Consider the following 12,719-nt stretch of genomic DNA (forward strand, 5'->3'; position numbering starts at 1 on the left):
TCAGTTGTGTCAGTGAGATTTTGGGGGCCCCGTTCGATATTGTACTATGTCGTGATCGGCAAGAAGCCAGGGCCAAGGCCCCCTAAGGGAGGAGGGAGGGATTCGCCACGTGCTGGCTGGCTCATGCCCATGCCCCATGCCCCATGCCACTGGGCTGAGGACTGTACTGTACTAACTTGGAACTTACTGCGCATTTCCTACAGGGGAAGAGAAGGAAAAGGGCCGGGCCCGAGTCGAGGCCGTTCAGGCGGGGGGTGCATGCAGAGTTTCTGGCCTAGTGGGTTTTGAGGTAAAGTGCAGTTACTGACAGGGTCAGACTAGACTATCCAGTGAGAATTTTTTTCTTCGAGGTCGGATCAATCTATTTCGGCGAATTCGGAGAATCTTCCTCGATCTACAGATTCCCTTTGTGGGGTTGTCGAGCCCGACTTTGGCAGCCTTGCTGGATGGATGGAAGTGCGAAACGACTCGTCGGTTCATCCTATGCCAGATTTGCATTATAAAGTAAGTGGTATTCATCATTATCATTGAAAACTCAATCATGTTGTGAGTAAGTATTGTAGTTAAGTGGTTGGTGGTTTTGTTCATGTCATCGTCATCACACGTGTGGTGGTATAGTTGGTAGATCAATCAACAAGAGGCAAAACAATGGTTCCCAAGAATCCGATCCCCTGTCCAGAATCCCTTGCCTCATCGTACCCTGATTATAACACAGCCCTAACGCCGAGGGTATATCGCCAATGGATTATCACATCCCATTCCCAGGCTCCTTGTCGTCCCACCTCGCCCTAGCCCTCTGCAGGCTAGTAGGCTTCACTCCGCTTTCGGTTGCAATCCATGCTGCACAGCCCATACTCCAGTTGTGGGAGTGAGGAAGATAGTCACAGCATTGGAGAGAGAGAAGCGAAATCTCAATCACTGGCATAGCATCGAAATGCAGAATAAAGATGGGGAGAGGAAAAAAAAAAGAAAGAAAAGAAAGAAAAAAGGTTTCATGTCCGCTCTATTCAGCCATTCGCTCCCATAACCAGTTCCCGATTTATGCCGTATTTTGTTCCGTAGCACCAGGAGAGAGAAAAAATAAATAAGAAAGAGAAATGTTCACACCTCTATCGCTAGGTGCACACACTACCATTCCATCCTGCTTCTGGAACATGGTAGGCCCCGAACACGGGATGGGGTTCTTCGTAGAACTGCATATTCAGCCCTACGGATCCATCCACACGTGGCAGCTCCCCGCAGACCACATCATTCATGTATGGAGGCGGGAAGAGGGGCGAGTGCTGCAGGGACCCGGTGTGACTGTAATCTGACAAGTCCTCGCGTGGATCGGAGAGTAACCCGGGCGACGGAGGGTAGAGGGCTTGGGAGGAAGGAGGAGCTGTCACATAGGACCCGGTGACATCAAATTGAGGACTGGCGATCGTGACGGCGGGAGGCGACTGGAGGGGCGGAGTGTAGGGGGCGTAGGTGGCGGAGGCTGAGGACGGAGAAGAAGAGGAGGCGAGGCGGTAGTCGGTGGGATTGTGGTAGGGACTGGGGGGAGCAGGCGAATAGTGGTCAATTGAGGTGCGGGGAGACCATTGTAGACGGCTCTTGTATTTCGCAACGATATGACGAGGAAGGTCCATAAACGATAGCGCGAGCTGAACCTCCGGGTTGAACGGATCCGTCGCGCTTCGTGAGACGATGAGCCGGTAGATCTCCTCAATCGGGCCCAGAGACAGTGGACCTAGATACGCCCCTCCCAAATCGGGAAACAAGCTGTCCAGAACGACTCCGACGCCAAAGAATTGCGCCAGGATGGAAAGAGAACCGACATTTGCGTCTTCTGGCCGCAGCATGGCCGGTGGAAGCCAGAATAGCCACCGGCGGAGCGGTTGCATCCGCTCGAAAGCCTGCTCGGGTGTCTGAGCGAGAAGATCTCGCTGGAAGTGTCGTACAAATTCGAGGAGTTCGCCAATCCGACGATAGTGATCGTGGTTGTGCGAAGTCCGCTTCTGGATTGCCTGCAGTGCTACCATGGCTTGGTCGAGGCTAGCCAGATCCTCGTCCTGGAACTGGTAGCCAGACAAGACTGGCGTGTTGGTGCAGCCCAGGTATCTCTGGTTCTCCAAATACATAGCCAGCTCTGACTCATGTTTCCAACTGGGATGCATCGAGTTCAAGACCTTTTCTCCCTGTTAGCTTTTCGTTCGCTATCACACGAATTAGGTGACATACTGTAGTCAGACCCTGCTGCAACGAGGCCCAACTCTGCCACTCCGAAGCCTGCCAGGACAGGAGAATGGAGGAAGCAAGGATCGCATCACAGTTGTCTTGGGAGAATGTGCCGATCGCCTTATGGAGTCTTTGGATGGCAATCCCTCGATGGTGATATGCCAGCTGTTTGGTCTCTTGATTGCGAGTGATCCATGCCAAGTGAGAAGCTGCCATGGTCAAGATGGAGCTCATGACGAAGTCATTGGAGAGGGCAATGGTGAGGAAGCTAGCACGCAAACAGTGTAAGCCAAATGCTCGCGGTAGATTATTGCAATTGCAAAGACACTTACGTTGGCATCTTCTGAGCCCAAATGGTGCAGTTACCGAGCCCACGACGGTGGAGATCGATGGAGAGGCCGATGATGTGGTGGACCAGCCGCAGGTCGGTCCGTGATAGCTTACTCCAGCTATTGCGAGGGAAGTGCATCAACTCGGGGAATGGAGGCACGCCCGTGACGTGCCAGTTCTTGATCTCTGCCTCGATTTCCGCTGACATGAGGAGGTCGGGAACGTTGCGGATCGAGGAGGCCTCCTCGTGCACCGCCGCGACATCCATATAATCACAGCGACAGTTGTGCTTGGTGCAGTTGCGGCTACTTCGGGGTTAGCAGTCGACATATCAGAAACAGAGTGATATATACCATTGAGGAAAGGTTTCATCGCAGCGAATGTGACGTCTCTTGCATGTCTTGCAACCAAACCGAGACTTGGTGTGGCTCTTGCGAGGCGGACCACCACCGGGACCAGCCATGTTGTCCGACTGATCAGGGTAACTGTGTTTTAAAAGTGTTTTGATCTCTTCGAACACGAAGTGTGCCGCAAAGCAACAGGCACAGAGCACAGGAAGGTGGTCGTGGAAGGTGAATTTGGATGGTGGAGAGCGAGCGTGGGGGACAGGAGGAAGATCTGGAGTAGATAAACGAAAGGTGATGGATGATGAAGAGGGTCAAGATGCGGAGATGGGCCAGTCGCGGGATAGTATGATCTAATATATCCAAGGGAAAATAATAAGACCACCCAAAAGTGACTATCAGATCATGGGCGCCCACGATAGGTCGAAGCAATGCAGAGTCCAAAAATAACCTCGAGCCGCAGCCCCAGGCGAAGATGAACAGACAGAATACACGTGGGAAATACGAGAAAACGGTGCAGTTGAGAGTGTCAGTGGCCGGCCTTATATTTTGGACTCGGTCTTCTTGATTGCAATCGCTTGGCTATCCTTGGCCCTAAACCACTCTCGGAGACAAAAGTGGTGAACAAGGAGGAAGATGTGTGTGAGAGAGAGGGAGGAAGAGATGGGAGGGGGGGGTGTAGGGATATGAAATAGACGAATGAAGCTGGAGACAGACAGACTGGGGGGGTATGAGAGCAAAAAGATGGAGGAATACACTGAGTATAAAAAGACGCAGGATAACAGAACACAGACAGACAGGCCCAGCACCGGCCGGCCGGTAAGAAAGGATGCAGCCACTTTCAGCTGCGGGTCGAGGGACCGTTACGGTGGATTGGCATCGAGGTAATTTTGGGTTGATCAGAATAAAAAATCATGGGTCAGTCCGATAATCTTAACATCTACTCCGTAAATAATAACGATTAATCAGATAGGAAAGGAATGGAAATTCAAATGGAACTAGACACAAAAAGAATAATTATAATAATAAAATAAGCTGAAGAGTCTACAGGGAATAGTCTAGTATAGCGAACCAGAGAATGACAAAACCAAAATCAGTAAATAACACAGCTAGCGGGCAGTGTACTGGCAGTTTGTCCATACGGCCGTGACGAAACACCAATCGAAAAAAGAAATCATAATCATAATAATAATCAAATTCTCCATCCTTAAAATAAAACCAATTAAGCTAAGAACGGGTCGAATCTCTGGGGATAGACTAGGAGCCAAGATGTTGAGCGCCACGGTACGACCGGTCAGATGCTGATCTCCAGCAGAACCACAGTTCCAGTCATGGTGAACAATGCAGGACTAGAACAGGCGATAAGAAAATAAATCAATGGTAATAGAGAAAGAAAAAAAAAAAAAACAAAACAAAAAAAAAGAGTAGCACTGCTCCTGTGGCATGAAAGACCATACACAGCCCAGTAGTTAGACCAAATCAAACTCGAGGTTCCGCAGAAGTCAGCAGCAACAACAACAACTACAATAATAAGCAAAGAAAGACTATTGTCTGGTCTATAGGTTCGAGCCCTGTCTCGAATGCTCCAATGCTCAGGATGAATGGAACCATTCAGCGATTACAGCAGATGTGGCCGTCATGACGATAGAAGATGACTCCTGATTAGCCGGTGATTACTTATGTAGTTGGGTTAGTGTAGTTATAGGTTAGTAGCTAATTGACTGGGGAGTTGGTTGAATAGGTATGATAGTGTGCAGATTTCCCATCAGATACTGCTCAGCGCATGGGTTCTGATCTCTAATCAGTTGCTAAGCACAAAAATCATTGACTGGAGGGGGGACTTTGAGCCTCCTCGACTGGATCAGGATTAGTTTAATTGTGACTAGGCAAAAAACTAGCCCTGACTGGTGAAGTCCATCCATGATCCATTCAGGATCCATCCAGAATGAGGAATCCACTTTCTGCTTCGGGATAGTCTGGAAAATCACTGGGCATCATTGGTCGCTACGATAACCCCCAGTCGCTCAGCCCGCCAAAAGGCCAATGGAGACGGAGGGCACCGGGGGAGCCACATGGCAGCATCACCGCCAGGTGCTTGGGCCATCAAGGTTGAAACACCCGAAGCAGATTTCATTTTTGCCTCCCTGTCAGAAGAAGGCCAGCGAATATGTGTGTCAGCAAAAATAAGTTAGTTATTTAAATAACTAAGTTAACTAAGTAGTTAACTGACTACTAAGGAACTAACTAACCAAGTCCCTTGACTAAATAGAGGATGGCCCTCCCTTTCCGCAGGAGGAATGCTGGACCGGAAAGGTTGATGAAGAGATAGCGACGGAACGAATAAGAAGAGAAAAAGAAAGCATAGGTGAAAAGACTAAATGAAATGAGAATCAGAAATCAGAAATAAGAAATAAGAAATAAGAAATAACTCCTGTAGTACGTAGGAGGTTATCTGTTTCAACCACAAGAGGTGATGCATCCAAATCAAACCCGCTGGACCTCCCGCGCTGTCGGACAATGCAGCAGGTCGGGTCTAAGCCTCCCAGACAATCGGGAATTATTCAAGGTGAACCCCGGATGCCCTTCCAATTCCCCGTCACCTTCTTCAAACCTAAAAATGCTGTCTCTTTAACATTCTATTTCCCCCTTAGATTCCGTATCAGAATAGCATTCACAGTAAGGGAACCCAATTACCCCTTGAGCCGGAATCAGACCATCGAAGCGAAGTGCCACAGCGAATCTAGCCCCGCGGGTCTTTGGGCGGTTTGTGGTTTGGTGGTTTGGTTGTGTGGTTTGTGGTGGTGATGGTGGTGGCGGTAGGTGGGTTGTCACCGACGGACAAGCCTCCTCTAAACTCTTTTCTCGCCCCAAAGAGCGAGTGGAGGTGGGCTCAAAATGTATGGTAGGTTGGCACGCCTCCTTCTCCTTCACCTGTAGGAGGGCTTAGAGACGAGAGACAGAGCGAGAGAAAAGTCTGGACGGGGTCTGCGGAATCCTCAACCCAAACTCTGGCGGGAACGTAAACATGGTTCCGCGTTGCTGTCTCGCTGTCTCTTTCCGAAACCTCAGGCTCGACATTGGTCGGGATAGCTTTCCCCGTCTTACGAGTTGGGCAATCTGCTACTTTGGTACGGACGAGTACTATACCGTAGGTAGTGTAGTCTCTATACTAAGTATGTTCTGTATGTGCTGGACATCATATGTAATTATGTACGGAGGTACAAACCTCGAAAATGGAGGGATCTTGGTTCGGGTCCGGGGACCAGGCGAGTCCCCTTAACTACCAGATCCATGACACCCTCATTGACATGCTGAAAGCTATGGCATCGACCAGCCATAACCAAGCAAAGAGTCCAGACCCCCAGAAGCTCCGATCTATAGTGGCGTTGACTTCTGCTGGACAAAAGGAGTTCCCGTGAGCGTTCCCCTGGGCATGAACCATATCAATGATGATGACTCGGTCACGCTGTCAGGGTCATCACCTCGCCGGATCGGATGAGTTTAGACGAGAGTGGACACCGATCAGCTTCGCCTGTCGGCAGTGAGTCTAATTTTGATTGCTATAGACTCATGGAGATTTAGGGATGAACGGGTTTAAACTCCTTTGGCTAGTGAGGAAACTTTAGTATCTTCAGGACCCCGCTTTTTCCAAACTGCCACAGCCGTGTTCCCTCTTTGCAGGGCCGATCCCAATGGGCGGACCACCCAGTCAACGTTTGGGACGGGCACTGATCCTTGTCCTCCTTGGCTGGACAGGCCCATGATGGTCGTGCTGGGAACTGGGAAGACAATTGGGAAGAGAAGACTGGAGGGCAAGCGAACCCCTCCAGATGGCTCTGCAATCGATGACGGTTACCTTGTAGCTGGTCGGGAAATAGTACCACCACCTTAACTACTCGGGTGATGTATAGGAGGCTTGTATATACATTGACTTCATTGAGTCTTCTATTAGTACCAACTTTGCCAGACGGAAAAGGTGCCAGGTGGAGAATGATGCTCACTCACGGGGCCAAAGAAATCCATTGCTCGATAATAAGCGACCGAGTGATGAAGATAGATTTACTTACTTAGCTAATCGCCTTTGGACTTTCCTTCCCCGCCCTCAGTGATAATCAAAGTGGTTAACTCCTTCCCATCCGTTCCTCGTGGAATTGTCGACTTTTGTCGATGGCCGACTTCCCCTCCCCGCCGCCGAGCACTCTATGCACTGTACTATACCTCTACATTGCATTCACTTGCCCTGCTGCCCTCTGCTGCCCACGGAGGGTCGCACACCGACACTCCAATAATGAATAGAAAGAGCTATGCATTTGCCTTGCGAGGCGAACGAGCGCACTTCTGGTTGCTGTTCATGGTGCCTGAGAATAACCCTCCTTCTCGCTTCCACTGATCAAAGGAGTAGTGAGGCCAAGACACGCCTCAATGGCCCATGTCACAACCTTAATGTGCACTAAAGAGACCACCACCAGGCTTACCAGCAGTTGCCCGGCCTCGTAGTACGCCAACGCGCTGTAAGGTCTTCCTTCCCCCCTTCCCTTCCCCCCTGATCTGTTCTGATCGTTATGAGTGTGGGCAATGTGGTCTAGTGCGGACTACGCGGACCCTCTCTTTCTTCGCCTCCACGGGGTGCACATTAGACCATTACTCATGGTCCGGTCGGTCCAGCGACACCGGTTTCATCCGAATTTTTCCAGAGCATGGGCCGATCACTCTACGTTTGGAGCATTTCACTCCATGACGGGATCTCTCTCTAAACCACAACACCAGCAATGAACTGGTAGCCGCCGCCCCTCTTGTCCTAAGCGGCATCAATGGCAAGTCTCCTATTACCAAACTGAATGGGGTCATCGCAGCCGAGCACTGCGCCATTGCACACCACACCCCAAACCACAAGCAAATATGCAGGTGGCGCATGGTGGATGGGTACTAGGTACTCCGTAGTCACTCTTCTTCCCTGGTTTCTCCTTGCCGAGCACAATTGTCAACAACATTTAGTCTACCAAGAAGACCCTTCAGACTTTCGGCCGGTCAGCCTTTAACAAGTGTGCTTAGATGATCCTGCCGCATGGCCATGGAGAAAGACTTCACACTCGCGCCAAGAGAATATCTCTCTTCGAAAGACAGCTGAGCTTGTCTTGGAATCAAGCCATGGTCACATTGTTTTGGTTCATCGACCGAAGAGATAACGATACCATTATGCACTAATAGATATACATCTCTCAATTTTGGTTCTCTCTGGTTTGCGACCCGCCCCCTTGATTTCTTTTCCGACTCCTATCTCATTTTGATTTTCGATTCATTTGATTTCTTTTTTTTTTTTCTCTCCATTTCTCTCTGTCTCTAAGATAAGTGTCGGCCCGCGCTAAACGGAGGGCAAACAGACTAAACTCAAAGCGGAACTGCAGGCTTCGGCTGGTCCTTCTGGAACGACCAGCAGGTCCAGCACACCAACACCACTTGAAGACTTTGGGTAGCCTAACGCGCGCCCTAGTCCGTCATAGCGTTGGCTTTCCTTTCCCAGTATCATTTCCATTCTTCCCACCTGCAGAGCTAGTCTGGTTATGACTAGTGGTCTTCGCTTGTAAGCCGAACACTGCAGCGGCGCCCATCTGGCGTGCAAGGTGGGGAGGGGATGCGGCGCCCGCCAACCAAAATAACCTTGTCTGAGTGGACTCAGTGGAGAGAGAGGGGAATCAGTCAACAAATTTGCCAGAGGTGAGAGAAGAGATATTTGAAAAGATCCGGGTGCTTATGCCCAGAGAAAGGTAAATCAAACCTTGGAGACGTGATTTACGTAGTCTGTCTCCCCTTCTGCAGGGTCATCTCATCCCATTCATCCTACCATCAGCCATCGTCATCACTTTGTCAGGGATGTTCACCAGTTCTCGCGTGCACATGTCTGTCTTCCTTCGCACGTCGCATTCTGGGCGCAGAGTCGCACAGTTTCAGCCTCGACGACTTGCGCTGGGACCTCCATCCAGCCCGCTTCCAAGCAGAGAGCCCCCCCCCCCACCCTCCCTCCTTCCCAGCGTCCCATCGTCTCGATCTGAATTATTGAGTCTTCCCAATCGGCCGGATGAGACAGCATCAAGCCGTCAGCTAGTCTAGAATGAAGAAGAGATTAGCTGTCCGACTTCCGACCGTCCGATCGTGTATCGACCCGACCCATTTCGGTCGCTCCCCTCCTCTTCCGTTTTTCTTTGGTAATCTCCAATCCGGTTTTTTTTTTCTGTCCTGTGGATTCGGGATGGCGGTCGTCTCCCGGATCTACAGTGGGGTAGGATCAGGAGAAAGGGGGGAAGAAGAAGGGGAGACTCGGGAGAGTAAATACGGCGAGTCAGTGACTCGCTGGCTTCTGAGTGAATCTTAGCTAGCCTACTAGCTAACTACTGGCAAGTTTTGCATGACAGACCGGCCGGCCGGCTGACCGACAGCTACGCTTGCATTAGTTTCTCAGATCGAACTGTAAATAACGACAGGGGGCAGGGGGAGGGAACAAGGGCAGGTAGACTAAGGAAAGAGGGAGTCAAACGGACGCAGAGGGTGCAGAACTAGAAAAAAGAAAACAACAAGAAGCGGTCATCAAGACCCCTCCTAACTGATCTAGTACATACAGTACAGCCAGCGATCTGAGCTACCTTGTAGTAACAGGAAATCACCACGACACAACTCTGGCATCTCTGATTCTGATTGGAGGCGAGGAGGGGGGGAAGCTGAAGGTTGAGGATGAAGGGAGATGGAGAACGACTTAGTCAGGTACCTAGTAGGTAAGTTACTTATCTTAACTTTCCTCTTGGCACTTACCAACCTTTGACGATTCCGGTAATTGGTCAAGGAGGCTGAAAATCATCCGACTCCCAAGTCCCCGTCGAACATCCCATCCCCCCCCCCCAATGCCCTATCATCCAACAATGGTTTAGTTGGTTTCATATCAATCCGGAGGAGGGCAATTACTCCCCTTAGCCTACAAGCAGAAAACAGCAGTTGGTGCCAAATCATCGAAAAACATCCCGGGCCACCGGTCCGGGTTCGACTAGCAATTAAGTACGTACAGTACTCACTTTTTACTTTTCAATCTCCCCCCTCGGTCAATGCGGTCAATCCCGGAAGAGGCTGAGACTTGGGTGCCCACAAAATTCTCTTGTCAAATAGTTTGGCGGCCTTACAACGTGAACCCGAGTATAGGGCCCAGCTTCCTAGTACGGAGCACTCATAGTCATCTTTACCTTTTGGACTTTTGTTGTTGTTGTTTGGTTTCTTGTGATATTGATACCGTACCAGTCACAGAATATCTACCGAAGAGCAACCGTAAAAAAATTCGATTAACCAACAAGGTCATACACAAATACCATAAACCCATTAAAGACTATTATAGAGAATGAGGCGCAGAGGACATCATCAGCAGCAGCAGCAGCAGAAGCAGCATCAACCCAGGATGGGGGGACGACCCAGACTTGACTTTTTTTTCCACCTGCAGAGACCAACACCGATCATGGAGGGGTAAGCGGCAGGAGGGGGGGGGGGGGATGCAGTGTCACACACAAAAGCCTCATGCCACGTTTTTGGGGGGGGGGATCACACATCTTGCAAGAATAGACGGGCTGTGGCAGGGAAGGGGAGGGGGGCCATGTGACGCTGATGCTTGAATGATGCCGAATTACTATGATGAAGAAGTGATGCGTTGATGATCGCATGGCTAGCAGGCATCCCTGTCCTGTTCTGTCTAGGGGGCCCTGCTGTCAGCCGAACGGAAGTATAGATTACCTTAAAACATCAGATGGGATGATGATGATTAGTAGGTAACTTGGTGGTTATTCGTAGTACTAAGTTTATTTGGGTACAGTACTTTTCCCCGTACATGACAGTTGTTGCCAAGCTTGGGGGGGGGGCGGAAGGGTCCCCATTCACATGATGAAAATGGTAGAGTCGATATGCATGAAATGAACTTCTCGCGAGGCAACAAATGGTCTGTTCTTGTTCAGACCCTTAGACCTTTTCGCCCAGGCAACCGATGGATACTTGGCGCGCTGGCGCGCCGCGGGTGGGATGGTATCTTCGCCTAGCTAACATACCTACTCATTCTGACGGGCCGACGGTGTGCAGATAAGTTAATGATAAGGCGAGGGGGGGCGGAGACGACGGGGGGAGGACCCTCATTCCTGGCTTGCTATGCTAAAATGCCATGCGATGGGCGGCCATGGTCATTCCGTGCTTTTAGGGGTCCGGTCCTTGCAGCAGTGGCAGTAGCAGTAGCCGCCGCCGCATGAATGTGGATGTGTGGTGTGTGGTGTGTGTGTGTGTGTGTGTGTGTGTGTGGGTGGTGGCACTGTGGCAGGATCGCTCGGCCGCTGGACCCTTTCTTTCGTTTCGGCCGCTGCCATGCTTTTCTTAGATTGAGAGGGGCGCGCGGCGCGGATCCTTTCAGATCACCCGATGGGAAGGAAGAGGGGGGGCGCGCGCGGGCAAGAGGATTCGGGAGCAAACTGGAACTTACTATATTACTATAGTTTGTTACCGAAGGTGCAAAGAGAAGGTCGAAGGTCAAGGAGAGTGGATGGAGTGAACCTCCCTTCCACAGCGTGGCTCGCCGATGTTTACGGGTTAGTGACTGAGTTAGGCTCTGTGGTTGTCATACAGGGAGGAGGGTAACCCTAGAGGCCGGACCCGACTACACCTAGACCTAGACAAGACGCACAAGTCAAAGCAAACCAGACACAAGAGACAGAGACAGAGACAAGTCACGGGACGGGAAGTTTGTATGTACTCCATACAATTCGATCCATTCCCAGAGCAATGGATGAGATTGTAATGACACTTCCTCACTCGCCCGAAGGGAGAAAAAGGGTCAGCCCAGGCTAGCTTTGTTCAAGGTTCCCTCCCCACTAACCCTGGTTGGGTAAAACCCCGTCGGAGATATCCGATCCTTCAACCGAGAGCACCAATAAACGATCTCAACCCATCCTCCGCATTTGATGAGGGACCCAGCGTCGAGGTCCTGTCCCGCTGCTCCGCCAAACAAAAGAAAAATCGACCCAAAAAAAAAAGAAATTCCAAGCTACGGAGTACGGACGGTGCCACAAACCACCTCCGTCAAAAGCTCGGCAACTTCTTGGCACCAAACTCGATCTGGTTCAGCCGATCACCAACCATTTGACCCGTGGAGCTGTCTTTGCTTCGCTAAATAAGGACAGATTGGGTTAGCGGGCGTGGAGATTATAAGCCCCCCCCTGCCAGCTTCCAATAGCGTGGGTCGGCCAACTTTATCTCTCCTTCCCTTGGGAAAGAAGAACTTTGGGGTTGGGAAGATGATGGGACCCGAAACATCATTTCCGACGGAAGAGAGCGAGAGCTTTCTTCAAAGTCACGGGAATGGTGGATTGGTTATTTTTTTTTTGGTTGCGAGGAGGAGAGGAGAGCTTTCGAGGAGCTATCCCAGATAGTTTAGACTCGAGATACCTTTACCTGGTTCTTGTTGTTGTTGCTTGGGTCAGTACAAAGGGAACAGGAGTGAGTAAAGAGAGTGATGAAGTATGAAACATCGTCATCGTCGTCATGACTCGTGAAACCTCTTTGTCTACTCTGTCTCTGCTCTCGCTTTTCGCTCGCTGTTTCACTTCTTCCTTCCCTCTGTACGTACTGTAATGACATGACCAGAAAATGTACATTTCAGACTCCCAAGTATTGTCTTCGAAGTTCATAATGTCATTCCAATTACTCCGAAACTTGACGGGGTTGATGTGCTTGTTGTCTGCCAGGTAACTTAAACAGTATCTAAGAAGTTCGGTTTGGTTTTCGCCCCCAAACACCAAAGGATTCAAAGGAACG

General features: G+C 50.4%; 4 protein-coding genes across 4 annotated transcripts; 1 reads left to right on the forward strand and 3 right to left on the reverse strand.

Annotated features, from left to right (window-relative positions):
- Positions 1-213: 213 nt before the first annotated feature.
- BO72DRAFT_73225 (uncharacterized protein) lies at positions 214-668 on the reverse strand. Its single transcript, XM_040950656.1, has one exon. The coding sequence runs from the start codon at positions 586-588 to the stop codon at positions 313-315; it is 276 nt and encodes a 91-aa protein (XP_040802422.1). The 5' UTR covers positions 589-668; the 3' UTR covers positions 214-312.
- Positions 669-1,020: 352 nt separating this feature from the next.
- On the reverse strand, positions 1,021-3,303 carry BO72DRAFT_73223 (putative C6 transcription factor RosA-like). The gene is made up of 4 exons (XM_040950655.1): positions 2,904-3,303; positions 2,553-2,855; positions 2,224-2,488; positions 1,021-2,171 (listed from the first exon to the last, which is right to left on the reverse strand). Exons 1-4 carry the CDS (start codon positions 3,011-3,013, stop codon positions 1,116-1,118), a joined length of 1,734 nt encoding a protein of 577 aa, XP_040802423.1. The 5' UTR covers positions 3,014-3,303; the 3' UTR covers positions 1,021-1,115.
- Positions 3,304-7,465: 4,162 nt separating this feature from the next.
- Positions 7,466-8,160, reverse strand: BO72DRAFT_447084 (uncharacterized protein; the record flags this gene model as incomplete). The annotated part of the gene is made up of 1 exon (XM_040944449.1): positions 7,466-8,160. A coding segment is annotated over exon 1 (269 nt), but the record flags the coding sequence as incomplete, so codon positions are not given.
- Positions 8,161-8,909: 749 nt separating this feature from the next.
- On the forward strand, positions 8,910-9,355 carry BO72DRAFT_73260 (uncharacterized protein). The gene has a single exon (XM_040950657.1). It carries the CDS (start codon positions 9,004-9,006, stop codon positions 9,262-9,264), a length of 261 nt encoding a protein of 86 aa, XP_040802425.1. The 5' UTR covers positions 8,910-9,003; the 3' UTR covers positions 9,265-9,355.
- The last annotated feature ends 3,364 nt before the right edge of the window (positions 9,356-12,719 follow it).

Source organism: Aspergillus fijiensis (assembly GCF_003184825.1).
Source record: "Aspergillus fijiensis CBS 313.89 unplaced genomic scaffold BO72scaffold_17, whole genome shotgun sequence".
Classification (NCBI taxonomy): Eukaryota; Fungi; Ascomycota; class Eurotiomycetes; order Eurotiales; family Aspergillaceae; genus Aspergillus; species Aspergillus fijiensis.

Coding starts and splice junctions, on each gene's coding strand:
- BO72DRAFT_73260 (XM_040950657.1), top strand. CDS start 9,004: ATGAAGAAGAGATTAGCTGTCCGACTTCCGACCGTCCGATCGTGTATC.
- BO72DRAFT_73223 (XM_040950655.1), bottom strand. CDS start 3,013: ATGGCTGGTCCCGGTGGTGGTCCGCCTCGCAAGAGCCACACCAAGTCT. Junction 2,489..2,552: donor TGGGCTCAGAAGATGCCAAC/GTAAGTGTCTTT, acceptor TTTGCGTGCTAG/CTTCCTCACCATTGCCCTCT. Junction 2,172..2,223: donor TGCAGCAGGGTCTGACTACA/GTATGTCACCTA, acceptor CAGGGAGAAAAG/GTCTTGAACTCGATGCATCC.
- BO72DRAFT_73225 (XM_040950656.1), bottom strand. CDS start 588: ATGAACAAAACCACCAACCACTTAACTACAATACTTACTCACAACATG.